This window comes from Solanum pennellii, chromosome 10, assembly GCF_001406875.1.
Source record: "Solanum pennellii chromosome 10, SPENNV200".
In the NCBI taxonomy this organism is placed as follows: domain Eukaryota; kingdom Viridiplantae; phylum Streptophyta; class Magnoliopsida; order Solanales; family Solanaceae; genus Solanum; species Solanum pennellii.
Window position 1 is genome coordinate 86,240 of NC_028646.1, and position 22,484 is coordinate 108,723.

General features: G+C 36.4%; 1 protein-coding gene across 2 annotated transcripts; it reads left to right on the forward strand.

Annotated features, from left to right (window-relative positions):
• Positions 1 to 1,845: 1,845 nt before the first annotated feature.
• Positions 1,846 to 22,234, forward strand: LOC107002229 (protein LHY). 2 transcript variants are annotated; one of them, XM_027912080.1, is made up of 8 exons: positions 1,846 to 2,200; positions 2,365 to 2,543; positions 2,674 to 2,872; positions 2,960 to 3,071; positions 3,397 to 3,458; positions 19,736 to 19,963; positions 20,042 to 21,475; positions 21,559 to 22,234. In XM_027912080.1, exons 3-8 carry the CDS (start codon positions 2,834 to 2,836, stop codon positions 21,970 to 21,972), a joined length of 2,289 nt encoding a protein of 762 aa, XP_027767881.1. In that variant the 5' UTR covers positions 1,846 to 2,200; positions 2,365 to 2,543; positions 2,674 to 2,833; the 3' UTR covers positions 21,973 to 22,234. The 2 variants fall into 2 exon arrangements, with proteins under 2 accessions (XP_027767881.1, XP_015055649.1); XM_015200163.2 differs by having other exon boundaries at positions 1,926 to 2,200; positions 2,365 to 2,390.
• The last annotated feature ends 250 nt before the right edge of the window (positions 22,235 to 22,484 follow it).

Consider the following 22,484-nt stretch of genomic DNA (forward strand, 5'->3'; position numbering starts at 1 on the left):
CCTAAGTAAGTGATGTTTACCATTTTGAATGATTCTCTTGTTACTCTAAATAATCCTATTAATGCTAAACTTCTATTAATTCTAAACCGAATTCCACCAAAAGAATTTCGTGACGCTACTTATAGTCCCATTAACTAGTATCTTGGCTAATGTGCTTTAACAAGATAGTATAAACACTACATTATTTTTATGTAAAAATATCCAGCTCACAAAAGTCATAAAAATCACATGTACATCTACAACATTTAACCACAACTTTTCTAATCCACAATGAGCCTTTCAACAAGACATTATGAATCTATGTAATATACAAAATTATGAACTCTAATTCTTAACAACTCACAAACCTCTCAAGATATATGTCCTCAAATCTTTAAGTTATCCCAACTTGAAGATTATAATCCAATAACACACAAGAATTAAGATTGCATTAATATTACAACTCCATGAACACATGAACGCTAAAACTTGTAGTTGCATTAGGACCTGATTCTTCAATGTGTTCCTTCAATAGTCAAACAACATTGGCGAAGCCAATTGGTTTTTGCTCTGTGAGTGCACACCTTGTTCTGAGTGACTCTCAAGCACAACTCTTTAGAGAGTTATTCTTTCACTTCAAACTCCACCTCAACTCAAAACTCTCTTGATTTAAAATTCTACATAAAGTAAAGTTCTTTCTTAAAATCAAACTCCTTGATTTTAGTATTTCCTGGACTTAATCCGAAGTAACCATTATCCGTTTGTTGGTTTTTGCACACTTATCTTTATAATGTTAGTACAGTGTATATATATATGACCTTGTTACAAATTCAGCTCCTTGTAACAAAAAGTATTATGTGAACTAGTTATATAGGGAACCTAGCATAAGTTGCACAGTAAGGTCCATATGCAATTATTAAGCCCATATTCGCTGAGGTCTGGCCCAATTATGTTCCATTTTTAATGGCTAAGTGGGCTCATAAAATAATGGCACCCGATACCTATATGCCTTCTTATTTCATGCTACAGATTACTAGTATTTCATATGCTATAACTGAACCCTTAAAATTTGTACAAAATCGGGTTTTATCAAAATTTCTCTCCAAATGCCTATCTTTATCTGAATTCTTATGTTGAAAATTGATATATAGAAAAAAAAAATTGGTGGGTTGGGGGAGTAGATTATCATAGATGTGTATTTATATCCATGAATCTACTTGGTTTATATATACATATTTTTGATACCATGTTATACAATGTGTATAAAATGATTACGAGCAAGTCTTATAATGTGGTAGAATATTGATTGTCACTACTGTAACATTTAGGAAATACTACATCTGTCATCAAGATGCATCATGCATGTGTTCACTTGCGTTTTCTTGGAGGAAAAAAAATAATTCCTCAGGGCAATAGACCTAAAAAAAGGGGGTGGATAATAAATTTGTTGACTATTTGGGTATGGATTTCATTTTTTATTTTACAAAAATATAAATATGGACACTCAAAAGAAGATTCGTGAACTAAATTTTTTTAAAAAAAGCAGTCGCCAAGTGGCGTTTTGCGCAACCACAATTTTTTCAGTAGAAAATTTTGACTTCACGAACTTCCTTCGCATAGTAGTCAACACGCGCTCTTCCCAACATTCCACGTCATCTGTATTTGATTACGTGGCAGCACTTTTCATACCCTTTTGTTTTATAAATAAACTGAGCGAGTTAACTCACTTACTCGGTTTCCAATTGTGAGTCCAACCCAGTTTGTGGTTGAGATTACGATTTGTAACCCTTCCGCTTTCTATCGTTTCGAAAAAGTGCAACCTGGGTCCCACCGAATAGACTTAAACCACTCATTTCAAGCCACGTGGAATTTCTTCTACTTGCTCTTCTCTCTTATTCATTTTCTAGCCTCTAATTTATTTCCTATTTATTGAAATTGAATCAACTCCGAAAAATACTAGTGGCTGAGATTTTTCTTTGAGATTTTATGGGAAATGAAAAACCTCTTACCTGTACTAGTTTAGTGCTTGCTACCTCTGCCTCAAACCTGCTTCCTTCCTCTTCTTCATCTTCATACTTTTTCTTCTTCTTCTTCAATTATTGATTAATTTCTACTTGTGAAATGGTTTTCTCCGATCTACCATTGCTGTTGGATGACTTTTCACTTCATGCATGACCGAAACAACAACTAGTGTTTGTTTACAACATGGCTTTCTTCGAAGGTAATTTTATTTTTGTTTATCTATCAAATATCTAGGGTTTATGCTTCGCTTTTTATTTATTTTTTGGTTAGATTTAGATTTGAAGTTGTTGATGATGAATTTTGCAAACTAGTGAGTTGAGTTTGTTTGTTTGCTGATTTGTTTTTGATTTGATTTCTGTAAAGGTTTAGGCATCATGCGGTTCGTTTTGGTGAGCAATTCTGGATAAAGGAATTTTCTGTCTACATCTATGCTGGTGGACTCTGATTTAATAAGAAGAATTATATTTTACAAAATGAAAAAAAATAATTAATTTAGCAGAAAGTAGTACTTACTTGCTGTATATTTAGAAATCTGGAGGAAGGTCTGAGATTATTTATTTTTATTTTTTCAAAATTTTGAAATTAAGCTTATATTATAATTTTGATATGGAGAAAGGCAGGTGGATCATTTGTTTCCAATGTCTGTTTGTTACATGTTCCTCTCTTTTGCAGTAGTGTTACATTATCAGGTTCTTTTGTACAACACCACGGATAGACTATATTTGATAGTAACTGATGTTGTGGGGAGAATCGGAAGAAGATTTGTTCTGTATCCCCTGTTTGTCCCTGAGGATTTGAAGCAGAGATAGCTACCTTTGGTTCCTTTATTTTGATGGACCCTTATTCCTCAGGGGAGGAACTTGTTGTTAAGGTCCCTTGTTTTTTTTGTATATGACTCTTAACTTTTGGTTGATAAGCTGTTTATACAAGTCTAATGATTGTTGTTGTGTTATGGCAGACAAGGAAACCTTATACAATCACTAAGCAACGAGAGCGATGGACGGAGGAGGAGCACAATAGGTTCCTAGAAGCTTTGAAACTTTATGGGCGTGCTTGGCAGCGCATAGAAGGTCAGATTACGTTCATCTTTCATTTTATTTGTTGAAACCACACTATGTAGCCTAAGTATCTTTCTGATAAATATCATTTGTGGAAACCAGTATGCAGATAATCGATTAGTGCACATGTTTGTGAAATACACCTTTGTTTTTGCCCCCGTCAACCGAATCTGATAACTTTTGTGATGTTTCTTTTATCATTTACAGCTCAATCCACTGGATATCCCCTATTTCAGAAATTGGGGTCAACATTCTATTCTTTTTGCGTCTATGCCTTCTCTTACCTTGAGGCTTTTTTGTGGTTGTTTATTTATTTTGTTATTTTTCTATTGTGCAGAACATATAGGAACTAAAACTGCTGTGCAGATCAGAAGTCATGCGCAAAAGTTTTTTACAAAGGTCATTAGCTACGTTTAACCTCATGCTTAATTATATCATTTACTCGATTGTTCCATGGTTTAATTTTACGTGTATCACACTTACTTTATACACTTAATTATCATTGTTTATTTTAAATCAATTGATATCTTTTTGTGTGATTGATACGAATAACTAATATTAATAGTGGCAATGATCTTCAGTCTGAGTATCACCTATGATAGAAAAACTTCCACATGCTTCACCCACAATTGTTTGTGTCAGGCACAAGGGTACATGTTGAAAACTTAATGGAATATAAATAGGAATATGAATAATTGTCTGTCATGCCCCAAAAAGGAAGGCTGTCACTTAGTGGCTTCAAATCCCACCAAGGGAACCACATTAAGATAGCTACCCTAAATCCCTCAACGATAGGTCAATGTAAGGGTCTGACATAGATATAAATTCGACATGAGAGCATAATTTCTTATTCAAAATGTACGTTAGGCCCATGGCAATGTTACATAAGTAGGGAAAAGGTAACAACATCATCATTAACATTGATGAGAAATAAAATGATAGTTCCCATGTACATTGATGAGAAATAAAATGATAGTTCCCATGTACACAAATAGACCTTCCACAATGTCATTTGAACCTCTAAGCATATACACGAGAATGACGACAAATTTCTGGCTCATTCTAAACGATTCTACCTATACCATGCACCTTGGAAGTAAAGGTTGGCCTACCAAAAGTAAACTAGAGGATGCAGAAGACGCCAAGCATGTACCATCCACTTTGAACACAATTTGATCTAAAATAACCAAGTAAGTTTCCCTTAAGGAGGTTGAGTACAATTTATATGAAATCACACCTTGTAAGTATCATTGATACCTCACAAAGAGGTTTTGAGCAATGTCTTTTAAAACTTTAGGATGCAGTGTAAAATAATTTATTAGGAATTTTTTCATAGCAATGCACTGAATGAAGCTTTAGGCAATTCATGTGAGAAATGACACAAGGCATGAAATGCCGATATGTTGTTCAGGTGGAAGAGTGGATACAAGACAAGAAAGTACCTGACGTGGAATATCACTCCTCTTGCGTTGATGTGGATCATTTTGGAGAATAATAAATAAGAGAACTTTTGAAGGGGGTGAAGATGAACTTTGCTCAAATAAGAACTAGCCTCCGTTCCCTTGTAGTTTTTTGGTGCACCCATGTATATCTAGTTTGTATAGAAGATAGGGTATCTTTCGGGGCGGACCATATTTTGTAGGTTTTTCCTTTTTGGTATGCCTCTTGTGTATGGCCAAGTTTGGCCTTCTTGTTATAAATGAAAACTTGATTTGATTAAAATAAAGGTGAGAATTGGCATAATTTAGGTCGAAGAGTAATTTAACAATTTCTTCTTTTAAGTTCCCGAGTTTCTCTAGACACTAACATTATCATATCACCATGAGAAGTATCATGGCGGACAATTGACACCTAATTGTCAAGCCAACCTCATTGTATGTGCTTAATGGGTCAACGCTTTGAGAGGCTAACAATCTAAATGACCCTTTATTTTATGTAATCATTTGGTTTAACTACTAGCCTACACCGGTATGTGAAGTTCAAGAGAAATATTTCACCTTTTGGAAATGAGTGCCCTCTCAATCATTTTAATGTTCTACCAAAAACCCTAAACATTGTCATTTGACCATTCTTTTGGCCCAGAAGTCATCAGGAGTTTGGCATAATTTTAGCACATAAATATAACAACAATAACAACATATCGATTATAACCCCACAAAGTGGGGTCAATGGAGGCTAAAGTGTATGCGGACCTTACCACTATTTGGAGGTAGAGAGGTTGTTTCCAATGGACCATAAATGATCAAACTAAATCATTGCTACAATATTATCTTGAAAGCAATTTAGTACCTTCAAAATTAAGTTAAACATTTGAACATGAAATGTTAGCTCAACCTTATTTAATCTCATTGAAATTTCTCAAGTCATTATAAACTCATTATTGTGCTATCTCTAATTTCAAGGCAATCAATCAGCCAACATATAGAATATAAGAAATTAGAGCATATGCTATCATAATTATTTCAAACATGGAATGCACACCTTGTTCGTTCATTATATCCATTTGGGGTGGTAGACAACATTGGATCTTTCTCTTGGGTTTTGAATTACAGGGTTAAGACTTTCCCGACGAACTATTTTGGATTGCCGCCAGATGCTTTGAACAAGGATCAAAGAGAGTGTATTTGGTTCTTGAGAGGGTCGAGAAGAGATTATGGGGAAGAAGAAGTCCAAAAGAGGGGAAATAAATGCTTATAATGAGCACATTATCGATTATTCCCAGTTACTTCTTGTCTTTGTTTCATGCTCTAGCTTCGATCAAAGGGAAGTTGGAAGATATCCAAAGAAATTTTCTTTGTACGGGGCGGATGAGGCAAAGAAATATCACTTGGTTAGATGGGTGACGGTCACATCTCAAAAAATAAAAATAAAAATGGGGAGGGCTTGGTATTGAAGACTTAAGGGTGATTAATGAGGCCTTTCTTGGTAAATGGCTAAGAAGATTCGAGGTGGAGGTAAATGGTGTTTGGAGAAGGGGTGATAGTTGATAAATTCGAGACGGTGGGAGGTGATTGGAGAAACGAGGCAATTTAAGATGATTGGAGAACTAGAGATGTGGCTATGCCCTTTGGGTGGTTTTTGGAGAAATATCATGAATGGATGGGATGGTTTCGAAGGAAATATCTCAATAAAGGTAGGAGATGGAAGGAGGGTCAACTTTAGGGATACTCTATTCAAAGATGTCTTTCTAAGCTTACTCATAATATCTTGCCAAAGTAACTTGACGATACTACAAATTGGGGGGTCATAAGTTGGAGAGACTTTTTGGGACTTGAGATTTAGGAGGAAGTTCCACGACTAGGAGATGGCCAAGTTGCAATGGTTGTTAGCTCTATTGTATACACAAGTAATAGCGGTTGATAATCCCGATACTAATGGTTGAGGATAGGGAAGAATAAGTTCTCCATTATATCTTATAATGAGAAACTTTTCGTCAGAAGAGAGGAAGTTTTCCCTTGTCACTCAATTTGGATAACTAAGGTGTCAAGGAAGGTGTGTTTTTCACTTGTCTAGCTTCTAGAGGGGAGATCTTGTTTTTTCCGAACGGGTAACATTTTTGTGTATTAATAGCAAACTACAGAAAGGGTGTATAGTCCCCCATATTTACAGTCAGATGTGCAAAAAAATAAGCGGCAGAAAATGTAAGAAAGCCGAACGTTGTTTTCCTTAGTTGGTATGAAATTTCAAGGAGGTGGGAGAGAACATGGATCTTCTTCTTCTTCTTCATTGTAGTCATGGTGGGATATGATTGGGTAGTTTGGTAATTCTGGGGCAATGCTAAGAACTATGTTATACAGTTGGAAGAGTGAGTGAAGGAGGAAAAGACGTAGATCATGGAGCTTGGTTCTTTTAAAGTTAATGTGGGTAGAGAGAGAAATATGAGATCTCTTTGAAGGGGATAGAGTCGAGATTTTCTCCACTGAGAAGTAGCCTTTGGTCCCTTCCTTTTTTGGGTGCACCCATGGAGTTCTCAATCGTATAGAAGATCTGGTGGAGTTTGCAGAGAATCATCTCTTTTTGTAGACTATTACTTTTTGGCATATTACTTGCATACAGCCAGGCCTCTGATAATGTTTATATATGGAAGTACGTTTACTTGATAAAAATAATTGATTGTTCGTTGTTATGAAATTATACAAACAGTTTTATAAACTTCCATTCATGCAAGTTTAGCAAAATCGTCTTAAAAGGAAATTACATGTTAACTTACATTGCAATAGCCTTCCGAACAAGCTCAACAACACTCCACACATCCCAATCAATTCAATCTACACAATTATAATTGATTTCTACCAAGTTGAGTTTACTGGAATTCATTTCAACTCATTTAGAGTTTACAAAGTGGTTGCAAGCCTTCTTCCAATCCAATTCAAGTTTTTCATAATCACACTTGATAATTCAACACCCAAAAATTATTAAGCTATTGGAATCATTAGAAATATTCAACTCATATTTCAACTATAAAGTACTATTCATCTTTATCAACCAACACACAACAACCTCAATTAATGATAGAACCTAGGTTTCATTTATTACAACTTTCCAACCATCAATAAACACCATGATGTCATTTACCTTTATAATAGCCATAATAAATGAACTTGGAGTGGTGTAATCACCTTAGTAGACCAAATCTTGAAAACCAAACTTTTGGGTGTTTTGACCAACTTGAAGATTTCAGAAGAAATCTATAGATTCGAGCTTGAATGATGTTATTACAAGTGTTTAGCAGTAGTATTTATAGGCCTGTATCAGTCAGGGTGCATGCCTTTTACGCTAAAGCGCAAGTATCTAGTTCTCGCAACTTTTCGGTCAACTTTTCCCGCTTATTTACGCTTTAGCGCTGCCCATTGACTACATTACTACCCTTCGGTGAAGACATAATTTTTTGTAGGTATGTCAAAAATGATATGGTTACAACCATCGGAGTCTAGTCTTCAAGGGCTACAATTTTAATGTGTTGCTCATAGCCTAATTTCTTAGATATTGGGAGAAGTCCTTGTTTAAAGTTAGACCTTGGGCAACTTCTTCCATATTTTGTTTTTGTTGACCTTTCTACCTCTCCAAATCCCCAACACACATCATATCTTGTTGACACGTTCCAAGGATTTACTAGCCTTATGTGGGTCTCAGACACTTCAGAGCTATCTTAAGTACTTTGTTAACATTTTTAATTGGCGTGAATAAACCTCCAAAACTTACGGGACATTAACACTATCTCCTAAGAGCCTGCAGCTTTTAAGTAACGGTGAATTATACTATTTGAGATGCTTTAGGCAGTGCTCTTGGTTTGGATGTTCCTGTTCTGCATATGTACATCACCTAGCCTTAAGTATTTCTGTGAGTGATTTGGTTGTATGACATTAGAAGCTAAAACTCAGGTATGATATTCTCATCCATTTTTCTTGGGTTTGTAATGTGCCTTGTCATGTAATAGTATGTATGTGTATGTAAACATTTTCATGATTATAAGAGTAGTCATAGTCTCAAGGTATGTCGAGGCTGAATTATCCAGTCTTTCGCATTTTGCAGTTATTTGATTTATAATCCACTGCATAGCTTGAAACCATATCTGCGATTAAATTTTTGTAAAGTGTGATAGTAAATTAACTTTAACAATGTGGGAACTGTGGGAATGAATTGAATTCATGAAAAACAGAAAAAGATTTCATCTACACAAATAAAGTTCATCAGTTCCAGTGCTCCAACTTAACGTGCCTGCTTCATGATTCCAATCATCTTTTCAGTAGACAGACTTCTCTTTAGAGAGTGACTTGGTTAGTATGTCTGTTAACTATTTATATGTTGTGCAATGCTCAAGTTAAATTAGACCATTTTCATAAACTTCTAAGCTGAAGTGGTATTTTATGATTATGTGCTTTCTTCTATCGTGATGGAAGATTTGTTCTTACCATGGATCACACTTCGTTCGGCGTCTTTATACGCAATATATTACTTGGACAAATAACTCATGGATTTTTTAACATAGAAATATCTTCTGTTTCAGAGAATAATTAGCAACAATCTTTACATTTATTTTTTGATAACCAAGAAAATATTCCTCATCCAAGTGCAAGTAAAATCTTGGAAGTGCTTTTCACATCATCCTGACTTCCATACCAATCTCTGTCTGCGTAACTAATCAAGCTAACATCATCTGCACACAATATATATTCCATGGTCGAGAACTTTCAAGTATCTAATGAATTTCACTTGGTTCTGACATGAATGTTGACAGCAAAGTTGCTGCAAATGCAACGTAAGTTTTTGTAGTAATAAGGTATAACAACTTGTCTATCAGGCTTCTATATTGAAGTAACTGATCTTTTCACATTATTCTCTTTCTATTGTCATTCAGTTCCTGTGGGATTTCCGCTGCTTGCAGTTCTCCGTTTTGAATTGATCAAGGATATTGCTTCATATTCCTATCAGAATGAATATCTTCTCCATTATTTGAGACACTTCAATCTCTTGAAAAAATAATGCTGGATTCATGTATCTGTCCTCTCATTAGTTCTCCCCCTGTCGCATTTGCATTCATTCATGGGACTGGATTTTTTACTGAAAGCCAATTATCTACATAGATGCAGAGTATAAGCACCTAATCCTGTTGATCAAAACATTAAACTTGTGTTCAGATTTACTTTATGGGAAGCCTTGGGGAGAATGAGAAAACAATTATTTTCATTGTATCAACATTTAGGAGCTTCTTTTAACCCATTGCCCTAGTCAACCTACAAAAACTATTTCTTTTGTAAGAAACGAGCTCTATACTCTCCTCTCACTTACAAACCTTGAGATTGGTCAACATAAATTTTCTTATTGGATTTTTTTTAGATAATTAATTTCCTCACAAATTCCTAGAAACATGGTTCTTTTTAAATGGAACTAAGATCAAGTTGAGAAGTCTACCATTTATTTTGAGTAGCAATAAATCAACAATAGAATGGCTTCTAGCTGCAATAGGTGAGAATGTCAATAGCAAAGTGCTCTATATTTCCAGGAATTCTCCTGCCACCAGCCTTGCTTTATTATCTGCAAAGAGTCATTTAATCTAACTATATTTTGTATATCCATCAAAGCACACTCATATTCTTCTTTAAGGTAGATAAACCACCTTAATTTTTGTTCTGGTAAATTATGTGTATCCCTTTGCATTGCCTATTTGCCTTTAGTAGTAGGGCTTCTTCTTTCACTACTTCTGGCACATTTCTGGTGGTTCAATTGTTATAAAAGTTTGAAAACTTTATATTTCGCTAAGACTCTCTCCTTCTTTTTGGAGGAGAAGTTGAAACTCGTTGGGTATTCTGCGAGTGGATTGGAATTTGAAGTTCGAGAGAAATAATGATGTTTCTTCAACTTTTGCTTCCTTGCTTGACCTGACCTGCGCGTTACATCAAATTCTAATTATCATGCTCATGGAAAAATGACTTTATTGTTAACAACAGGTTTCTAGCATCAACATTAAGCAAGAAATATTTTAGTTTCACAAAACTATAGTTACAACTTAACAGAAAGAATCTTCAGTTTCCCATCAAATTTGCTACTTTTTGTCAATATGATTATGAGCATAACATATGCTGTGAAAAACTTTATAAAATAAAATAAAAACAAATGTGTAGAAAATTCTAAGATGAATTACATATGCTTTCACTCCACTCTGGCTTTTGGAATCTCTTTTGTCATAACTTTGGTAGGACAATGATTCAGGATGTAGACTGTTGTGTTTGCAATCTACTGCAGGAATTGTTAAGCCTTTCTAATTCAATATAGGTACCTCTAGGTAGGGTACCGAGTCGTTCCAGCTTGAGATTTTGCTTGGCTCAGTTTCAATCAAAGATTAGCTTAATTTATCTCCGTCTAGGTCAGAATGCAGCTAGGCGCAGTGACTGTTCTTGGTCATGCTGGGGCTCAACCAAGTAAACAAGGCTCGAATTTATATAGCCAAGTTGAGCTCAATCAAAATTTTAATCACATTATAACTTGAGCCTACTTTATGATTGAGGTGAAATATAATTACTTATAAAATACTGATGAAGGTGAAATTGTTAAAATCTTGAAGTTGAGAATTCTAAATTAATGAAATCAACTTATTACAAAACTTTTTGAATTTATTACTAATTTATTTTTTGCTTTGGAAGTTAAGTTTTGTGTTTAATTGAGGTCGTTTGAGTTTGAGCACTATATATAAACTAGTATCTTGTAGAGTTCAATGACATGAATTCTAATATCAAATTAAACTATAAATCTTGTATTTCTTAGTTCTTATGTCCCATTTCATGTGGAAAACTTTCCTTTCTGTTTTCCGGAAAAGAATGACACATATTTGTATTTGAAGGTAGTTTAACTTTAAACTTCCCATTCTAGCCTTAATCACATGATTTTATAGCCATATGCATGCCTTGACATGTTTGAGGCTACAAGTTTTAAAAGGCAGTGTTTGTTTCTTAAACTTCGTACCAGTCAAACACCCTTGCATAGAATAAGACAATAAGACAGATGGAATGCACCTTTCTATAAATCCATCTATTCTGAAAGTAATTTTTCTTTTCTTTTCTTTTCTTAAGAAAACAATTGTAAAAGTAAATTTTCCTAAAGTAGTGCTGCACCGAAGCAAAAGTTATAATCAACTTAGACTTTGTTTTTTTGATGAAGTAAGAAATTTCATATAAAAGGCGTCAAGAAGATGCAGTAAGGTACAAAAGAGGGAAGGAGAAGTCAACTCGGTACAAAAAGTGCTAAGCTAGAGCAAAGAGCTGACACTAATTTCAATTAAATTTTAACTATGTTTTCCCCTTAAAAGTTGAAGATTTGTTTTGAAGCCTTGAAGGTCCTGAGGGCTAAACTTTCTCAATTCCTCATAAATTCTCCATATTTTCACCATCAAAAGCTACTCATGATCACATAAAAAGCTTGTATAAAAGATTAGAGTCATTACCTTGATGCTTTGGAATGAAATCTCTATTGTTCTCCTCCTCTTTACCTCTCTTTTTCTCCCTTTTTTTTTCTCTGCGCATAACTTCTTTGTTTTTGCTTCTGTTATTTTATCCCTCTCATTAGAGCTGCTATTTCTGTCAGATTTTGATTCTCTTCTTTTCTTGGGCTTGATCAGCTTGTTTGTTTTTTCCTTGTTTAATTATTTTTTCCCTCTCATAATCAAAAGACTATTACTCAATTTAAATATTGGGGTTATTACAAATTGGGGAAAAGACTAGAGGTGGATTAGTGTAGAGAAATGTTTTATTTTTACTCTGAGATATGACGGGAGGCACTTGAGCCAAGATCTGTGAGCCAAAAGATGAAGCTATGTAGCCTAGCATGAGTGGATTTCCTGGTTGACCTATAATAGTAGTAGATGATGATGATGATGATCATTGTCGTGTAACTATTTGATGCTATATATATTCGTCTTACTAGCTTGGATCAAGTAATAGAGTGAGTAGAGGTAGAACATATTCTTCAATTCCCTGCTATTTTACAGAAATTGATGAGTAAGGATGCTTTTGATTAGGAAAGATGAGATTCAACAGAGGATGTTGAGCTAGAATGCAACAAGGCCTAGCTGACCTGGGTGAACTAGCTACTGTGTAGAAAAGCTTCGGTTGAACCATGTAGGATGACTTTGACTAGGAAAGAAGATTTAACAAAGGAAGTTGAGCTAGAATGCAATAAGCGGCCTAGGCGACCTTGGTGAACAGGTTACCGCTTAGTAATGGTTGCTAGACAAGCTTCAGGCATTGGAATGTGAGTCATCAATGAGAAAAAGTGGCATGTGAGTCGAGGCAAACAAAAGAGAAGTTGTGTGCCGAAACTGGTGATTTTGAGCTAGAGTGCAACAAAAGGCCTTGGCAACCTTAGTGAACAGGTCACTGTCTAGATCTGTAGTTACATAATTAAGAATATTCACAATTATGATTAGCATATCACAAAACATTTAATAAATATACCCCAGGAGCATGCCTTTAAATTGAATAAATATGAGAGCTTCATATAGAAAATGGCTTGGGAAGCTGTACAATTTAAGAAACAAGAAAAAACTTCTTTGTATATCAGTATGTCTTTACATCCCATGAGAAGCGGTATTTATACATGTGAATCCTAACTGGTTATGGAAAGACAATCAGTTATAATAAAAGAAAATATTATATTCATGTAGTTACGCTAGGAAAAAGGAAATAAAGTCTCCTAAAATTATGCATATTAATCAACACAATCAATACTCCCCCTCAAGTTGGAGCAAGGATATTGTACTTTCCCAAATTGCAAACCGAAGTATGAAAAATCTTTTTGCTGAGCCTTTTATATGCACATCCGCGATTTATTTCTTGATGGCACATGAAGAAAACTCAAAGTGCCACTAGTAACTTTCTCTTTGATGATCTGCCAATCAATTTCAATATGTTTTGTTCGGTTGTTTTGAACATGATTCTGAGCTATACTAATTGCAACTTTGTTGTTGCAGTGCAAGGAAAGTTTCCCCTTTTTAGATAATCTCAATTCTTCCAGTAACTTTTGTAGCGAAAGAAGCTCACAAACACTTGATCTTGCAGCTTCACTTTGCTTCTTACTTCTCCAAGTAACTAGATTCTCTCCGACGAGTGTACGTTAACCGGATGTTCTTTTGCCATCTCAAGATCCAACCCAATTCACATCTTTAACAGCTTCTCTGTGGAGGTGACCTTGTTTAGAGGAAAGCAAACCTTTCCCCTGAGTAAACTTTAGTTACCATAAAATGTGAAAGACTACTTTCTTATGAGGTTCTCAGGGATCATGCATGAACTGGCTCACCAAGCTAACAAAATAGGTCATGTGGTGGATCTAGTTTGAGATAGATAAATGAGTCTCCCAACCAACCTCAGAGAGTGAAATGAGAAGAGTGAGTTTACCCTTTTGATGTCTTATTTTTTTTGAGACAAGTAACAGTTCTATTCAATAAAAACTTAGCCACCCCAGAGAAAGGTGCTAAGTTGGAAACTTACAAGCATCGAAAAGGTACTTAAACCCTGCCCAAACCCTATAAAATTATATATTTCCAATTTAATATACTTGGTCTCCTACTTCCCCCACATATTCTGTCTACACCAGAAAAGAACAAGCTAAGACAATTCATCCTAATTTTCTCGATAGAACTGCTAGTGCCTTCAAATGTCTACCATTCCTTTCCTTCCACACTGTCCTCCAAATGAAAGCAGGAATGATCTTCCACCAGTCCTCCTCCCCACCTCTATTCCGATACTCCACCAATTGTTCAGCAATGCCAAAGTAGAACAAGGTTTTACCCAAGTTATTCCCAAAATACAAAAGAACTTGTGCCACAGATTTATAGTTGTTCGTGTAGGAATAAGTGTTCATAGATTTTCACCTTCCTCTTCACACAGAAGACATCTTGAACAAATCTGAAGACCTCTTCTTTGTAGCTTATCTTGAGTTAGGCAAGCTGTCCTAATCACCAACCAGACAAAGAATGACACCTTCATAGGGATATTCACTTTCCAGACTTGTTTGCAAGGCCAATTTTCGTTTACAAGATCTCTTTGCTTTAACAGCCGGTACACTAATTTTACTAAGAACGCCCCTTTACTGTTTAGTTTCCACTTGAGCCTGTCAGTAGAATCTGTGCATCCACCAAAAGTTTGCAATATCTGAAGCATTGTGACGAAACTCTCTACTTCCCAGTCATTGAGAGCTCTTCTAAAGAAGGTGTGATTGGCATTTTTTTGCTGGTAATCAAAAGAGATCATCGCTTTTGAGAAAACAAGCTCTATGAATTTGCTTAAATCCATACATGGATTTCTTCGAACTATGCACCTTTCCCTGACTCTATTCAATATCATATCCAGAGGAGTCTCTCTGTATATATACCTCTTCCTCTATATCTGTATGAAGGAATGTATTCTTCACATCAACTGCTACAAGTTCCAATCAGGATTAGCTGCACATGACAAAAGAATTCTGATAGTGTTCATCCTTACAACTTGCTAATTGTCTCCTGATAGTCAACTCCATAAGTTTGAGTGATTCCCTTAGCCACTAATCTTGCTTTGGATCTTTCATTCGAACCATTAGCTTTATGTTTCACAGTGAGAATCCATTAGCAGCCAAATTACTTTTTTGTCCGGTGGTGAAGTAACAAGTTCCCAAATCTCGTTTTCCAATAAGGTCTTCATTTTTCAATCAGATCTTGCTTCCATTTAAGACCTGTAAAAGCTTCCAGTAATTATGGGAAATAGACACTGAAGAAATAGACAAGTCTATTGCTATATTTATGCTAGAAAAAGCAAAAATAAAGTATCCTCAAACTGTGCCTAGTTAATTTACATAATCAACAAAAGGAAATGTCGATTCTGATTTTTCAAAGCTGTCTTTTTTGCATAGAACTATCCTATGTATCTATGGGCTCATTGAGTTTTTCACTTTAACGGCAATTGGTTCTCTTCTTGACTGAAGACTACAACAATCCCATATTAGAAGCATCACATTTAACTTCAAAAACAAATTTGAATTTGGTAGAGAAAGAATAGGTTCATCGGTCATTTTTTCTTGATGAGCTCAATCTTTTTTGTCCTAACCACCCAAAAGATTCCGCCTTTTAAACATTCAGTAGTAAGAGAGAAGAATTGTGTTGAAATTTTTGATTAACTTCCTGCAAAAGAAGCAAGGCCTAAAATGTTTAAGAGGTTTTTTTTGTATTGAGAGGAGAAATAGAGAACATGCAAAATGACTTTTCACTTATTGGTTGAAAGATCTGTTTCCCTAATTAGTCCAATGGAAGTAGTAGCTGATGGCACCGTTTGGACTAAAGTAAAAACATAGTTTGAAGTTGAAAATTTAAATGTGTTGCTGTTTTTTTTTTTCCTTTCACATCAAAGGTAAATCGTGATAATTTTCGTTACCTGATGTCTAGTCTTTCAGAGCATGTCATTTATGGTGTATTTTCAATGTGGAGAATCTGTGGAGTGTACCTGTCTCAATATAATGGATATATCAAGGATATATTACTTGTTATAACTCAAAAATGTCGTAGGAGAGAATGATCTGCGTTTAGGAGTTAAGCTTATTCCATTCAAGACAAGTAACTACTCAAATGCAATGTTGCTTGGACTCTTTAAAAATATCATTTGGTGTTGTCGGATCCTCCAAAAGTAGTGCGTTTTTGGAGGATCCAAAATGGATACAACAATATTTTTGGAGAGTCCAAGCCACAACTTGAAAGGGATCACGGAGATTTGAAGAGGATTTCTAAGGGAGAATCTTTGTATTGTATCATCGCCAAGTCCATTCCTGTTTGAACTCCCAATCCACAGCCTAGTTGTACTTGGGCGTGATTAATTGGGGAATGGACATGTGTTTTGCTTATATGGACTTGGGCAATCCTCTCCTTGTGAGCTAGCTTTTGAGGTTGAGTTAGGCTGAAGTTCCATATCTGTAAGTGTATCAGAGTGAGGGCTCCATCCCTGTTTGGGCGTTCGGTCCATGCTTTAGTTGAGCCTAACCGTGAAGGGGAGTTGCAGAGTAGGTTAGAGTCCCATATCAATTGGGAATGACTGATGGTCTGGTTTGTTTGTATGAATGTGGGTAGTCCTTCCTTCGCGAGCTAGTTTTTTGGATTGAGTTAGGTCCAAATATCATGTCTTTTCACCTATCATACATCATCATAATAAGAGCTTTTAAGTTGCCCAATGTCAACATTTATGATCAAGACTACATGCTAAAGTAATCTTTACTCATGGCACTTAGACCAAACATACATATTCTACTCCCACAGGGTTATCGCAGAGCTTCCGTGTTTCTTTTATTGCACTTGTCCCTAAAATGTAAGGTGCAATAGAACTTAAAAATCTAACACCTATTAGCCTTATTGGTAGTGCTTACAAGATCCTGGCGGAAGTGCTTGTTGAAAGGCTTAAGAATGTGATTGGAGGTTTTGTCTGTGGTTTTTAGAATGCCTTTGTTCAAGGAAGGCAAATCTCTTATGCAACTCTTATTGCCAATGATGTTTTGGGCTGGAAACAGAAAAGTGGTACCTATGGTCTTCTTTGATATAGAGAAAGCTTTTGATAAGCTGAACTGGTCATTCCTTATCTCAATCCTAAGGCAGATGGGGTTTGGAGAAAGGTGGATTATATGGTACAAATATAGTGTCTCCACAGTAAAGTATCTATATTGGTATATAGAAGTCTCGTGGGCTTTTTCTTATGAGAGGCATTAGGCAAGTGATCCCCTTTCACCCTTCTTGTTACTTCCCGACTCTGGAGGGGTCAAGTAAGATATTAGAAAAGACCAAACAATCACATTGGCTAGTAGGATTTATGGTGGGCAATGGTTTTGTTTGAAGTTTCTAATCATATTTCTTGTTTGGTGATGACACACTTATCTTCTACGAAGCTCAGAAATCCCAAGTGCAGTACCTTAACCTGACTCTTATGCCTTTTGAAGCCATGTCAGGACTCAACATTAACATGTCTAAAAGTATTATCTACCTTTTATAAGGTCCCTGACTTGTAGAATTTGGCAGGCCTCATGTATTGCTAAATTGGTTCTTTTGCCACTACCTATTTGGGGTTACCATTGGGGGCTAGTTGCAAATTTGTTGGGTCAATCAAAGTACCCAAAATTGGTTGACTATTTGGTATAGATTCCAAACCCACGTCGTATCGACACAGGTGTGACACCGAAAGTAAGGAGTCCATTTAACTTAGTTAGAGAGTGAGTACATAAAGTATTCAATAAGTTTGATACTCCTCCCTCTAAAGGATGGTACACGCCTTTAAGAAAACATACATAACATTTAGAAATCATTTACTTCATAAATCTATCACTTAGAGCAGTCATTTGTGTTGTAAAGAACATTTAGCATCCCAGACTTAACCATGAGTTTTCAGATCATGTGCATGTTATAAAACACCTTCATGGGGCTCATTTGAAACATAATAGATGTCATAGTTGTTATAACAAGTCCTACTTTGTTCACGAGAGCCATCATTTCTTACAATCCATTCCACCCACGAAGGCCATACTTTCATATGATCAATGGGTCATCATACCTTTTTGTAATTTACCTCTGAGGGGTTAGGTTCTTGATACTTCATCCATGACGACCATACTTGCTCATATTCATGTTTCACTCACGAGGGCAATACATATTCAATTCAATATCACAATGTGGCTTAACATGTATCACTTCATTCTATTGTACATAAACACTTCATTTAAACATTTTTACCTCCTTTTATATTTGTTTTGCCTCCCTCCCTATGAGCTCCCATATTTTTTACTCCCTTGAACTCGAACCCACAACCTTAGGGTTGGAGGTGGAGGGTGTTTATCATCTCAACAAACCTCTCTTGCCACTTCACTGGTGTTTATCAGGGCTGGATATCTGGCGCATGAGCAAATTAATATAGGGGCCCAACATCGTCAAACAAGAATTGCGATGAGCCCTACTCTGTTCAACATGTAAATAAATGAATCTTGGGCCTAACTCAACCCCCACAATTTAGCTCTTGGGGTTGAGTTAGGCTCAAGATTCATTTCTTTAGAACATTTTGTGCCTCATTTTGGGTAGCACAATAATATTAATGCATTCACCAATCTTACATTTATTTTGTTCTCATTTTTAAGCATTCATATACATTTTTATTCATAATATTGAGTGCATAAGCTGAAAAGAGCTCAAAGCATAGTAATATGTCTCTTCATAGCATAACACAACTACAAACACAATTTCATATGGTGAAACTTACATATATTGGTCCCCACACACACACATCCACATTAAAATTTAAAATCACATTCATCGTAAAAACATTTAAATCATGTCAAAAAGGCGGAAAAGGAACAGCTCGTATGGGGTTTATAATGGATTTGCATTTTGTCTTAATCTTGAAGCCTATTTCTTCTTTCCTTGTTCTCTTTTTGCCATTTGGTCTTTTTGGGGAATACCAGTGACAAGGGTTAAATAGGATAGGCATTTAACATCACTTCTATATGACTTCTAATATTGAAAGTTAATGACTGCTGAGATTCCTAAAATGACTGTTAGAGGGGAGGTATGTATTTCCAATTTAGAGGTGAGGTCTATTTAGTTGCACTAAATTACAAGAAGTAAAAATTCTTGGCTGTTTTCCACTGTTTTCTGGTTGCTATTTGATTCATCTGAAGCATTTAAATCTGAAAAAGAGAATCTACAAAGTAAATAGACTATTAAAGACGATAGGATGAAAATGGTTCTTAGATGCACACTCGTAAAAGGGTGATTTAGAGTCTGCAATTCATGGACATGATTGGAAGCTTCAAATGAAGACAATGACAGAGAATTGGCTATATTAGGCATTTAAGTTTTATGACTTCACAATATGCAGACTATAAGATCCCGTGGTGAGAGGTTATTACATGAGCAGTTTCAGCACCTTTTGTACCACTCTAGTGACTTTCTGTAGAGACATCCAGCAGTCTCTGTTTTACTTTGGCAGCTATACCAGGCCTGTCAGAATTTAGCTAATGGCATGTAGTTAAGATAGATCTATTCGATAGAATGTCCAGATGATTCAGCTATATGCAATTCCAATGATCAATTAACCCTGATTGCTCCTCTTTTCATGTTGAAATTCTCTTATAACCATTGTGCTAAGTAACTAGTCTGTGGACTGACATTTTAGTTTCCTAATCTGGTCCAGTTAGAAAAGGAGGCTCTTACAAAGGGGGTCCCAACAAGTCAAGCACTTGACATTGAAATTCCTCCTCCACGACCTAAAAGGAAACCAAGTAATCCTTATCCTCGTAAGACAAGCGCAGCAGGTCACTCATCACAGGTGGGAGCAAAAGATGGGAAATATTCGACAACTTTTTCTTCCATCTGTGAGGAAAGGAACTTATTTGACCTGGAGAAAGAACCAATTACTGAGGTATGGGTTTCTCTTGATCTTGCACATCTTTTACTTTGTTTTCTTTAAAGGCCTAGTTGTATTCTTGTTCTTTATCAGAAACCACGCGGAAACGAGAAGCTGGGCAATGTACAAGAAACCCAGAACAAGAAAAACTGCTCCCAAGTGTTAACTGAGGAAGGTGCTTCTGCAGCCTCTATGTCTTCAGGAAAGTCCTTGCAAGCACATGTGGCACCTACAGATGCGTGTGCCTTTAGTGAGTCTGTGTCTGTCACCAAAGGAGTGGTTAACAATGATAACGCAAATAAATCTTTTCTCATTGTTGAATCCAAAGAACATCAACAGTCAGAAATACTCGATATTAGACAGTCCTTTCAAGGTAACAGCTCCTGTAACACCTTTGACGGGGGGAAATCTTGCCAGTCGAGTGAAAAGTTGGCACAAGGTGAGAAAAAACATCCATCGATTCAGCCAGACCATTTGGGGGAATTCTCAAGAAATGATATGCAAGTGCTACACAACTATCCAAGACATGTCCCAGTGCATATTCTTGATGGAACAAATGGTTCTCAAATAGCCCCGGATATGTTTAATCATGAATCTACGAGTCAGCAGATAAATGGGGTCCCGGGGCTCCCAAATTTGTATTCTAACCCTGCTTCATCCGCCACATCTGAGCACCACAGTAACGCTCCACAGTCATCCATTCATCAGTCATTTTCTTGTTTCCACCCCATTTTCACCCCTATTCGTGATCCGGATGATTACCGATCGTTTTTTCAGTTATCCTCCACCTTCTCCAGCCTTATTGTTTCTGCTTTATTGCAAAACCCAGCAGCACATGTCGCAGCAAGTTTTGCCGCTAGCTTTTGGCCTTATGCAAATATGGAACGTCCAACGGATTCTCCAACTGATAACACCGCTAGCCAGATTAACTCAGCTCCTAGTATGGCAGCAATTGCTGCTGCCACAGTAGCAGCTGCAACTGCATGGTGGGCAGCCCATGGGCTCTTACCATTGTGCTCTCAATTTCAAAGCAGTTTTACCTGTGTTCCTACATCAGCAACATCAATGCAAGTGGATGCCTGTCAACCTAGAGTAGACAAGAACGGAGGAAGAGAGGGAACTCATGACTCTCCCCATGCTCAGGAACCTGTCCCAGAATGCTCTGAAGCTTTGCAAGAACAACAATCAGGTTCTAAGTTGCCACCTTCTCCATCATCAGAATCGGAGGAGAGTGAAGGTAGGAAGCTAAAAACTGGGTTAACGGCCACTGATACTGAGCAAGGAGCTGCAGTTACTAAAATTAATGAGCCAAACGCAGAAAAGGGCGGGAAGCAGGTAGATCGCTCTTCCTGTGGATCCAACACACCTTCAAGTAGTGAAATTGAGACAGATGCTTTGGAGAAGGATGAGAAAGGTAAAGAAGAGCCCAAAGAATCTAATATTAACCTTCTAGCTGGAGAGGCTGCTAATCGGCGTTATAGAAATTTCATCAGTCCAACCGAATCTTGGAAAGAAGTCTCCGAAGAGGTAATGAAGCTTTAGTTCTTGTAAGTCCTCCAGTGACCATTTCTTGCTTTAATGAGTATCTTGCTTCTCACCTTTTGCTACAGGGACGGATAGCTTTCCAGGCTCTTTTCACTAGAGAAGTGTTGCCTCAAAGTTTTTCTCCTTCACTTGATCTGAAAAATAAGGGAAAGATCATTCTTGAAAAGTTGAAGCAAAAGCCAGACGAGAAAGTTCAATGTGGACCGCAGTTAGATCTTAATGATATGGCATCCAATATCTGTTCCAGTGACCAAACAATGGAAGACAATGTGTTATTAATTGGCAACAAAGAAGATGTAGAAAAATGCCTACCAATGATAGAACTTGGACAAGTAAGGTTGAAAGCTCGCCGTACTGGATTTAAGCCTTACAAGAGGTGCTCATTGGAGGCAAATGATAGCAGGGTGACAAGTTCTAACTGTCAGGATGAAGAAAAAAGCTCGAAAAGACTTCGGTTGGAAGGAGAAGCTTCTACTTAGTGTTGTATCAATGTGCAATTCTACGAGGGAACCTGTGTTGTTGCACGGAGAGCTCTATTCTATCCTGTTATTATCTTTTCCCAGTTACGTTGTCTAGTTCTAATGTACACGAAACTTGTCGTGTAGGTGTGTTCCATATTATTTTTATGTTCTCTTTTAATTGGACTTGTATGCAAGGGACTTTGAAGTATGAACCTAAATGTGGATGTCTTCAACAATCATAGCAAATTTAATGGACCTTGATTGGACCAGTTCCTCGGAAGCTTTTGTTTGTGTTTATGTTGACAGTTTTTATGTGAATTTGGCGGGTCGTAAGAATCAAGTTAACATATTCCATTGATTTTTCTGTACATATATATATATATATAAAGAGCTTTATCTCTTTCAAGGACAATTAAAAGTAAAAATTTATTTTTATACTGTAGAAGAACAGAAAAAGTGGAGCATGTGGTTATATCTTAAAGAAACAAGTTTATTCACAACTAGAAATACACCTAGCTTGGGAGGTAGGA

Excerpts from the sequence above, each read along its gene's own strand:
- LOC107002229 (XM_027912080.1), top strand. The coding sequence starts at position 2,834 with ATGGACCCTTATTCCTCAGGGGAGGAACTTGTTGTTAAG. Across the intron at positions 2,873-2,959 it reads GGGAGGAACTTGTTGTTAAG|ACAAGGAAACCTTATACAAT; the intron begins GTCCCTTGTTTT and ends GTGTTATGGCAG. Across the intron at positions 3,459-19,735 it reads CGCAAAAGTTTTTTACAAAG|TTAGAAAAGGAGGCTCTTAC; the intron begins GTCATTAGCTAC and ends AATCTGGTCCAG.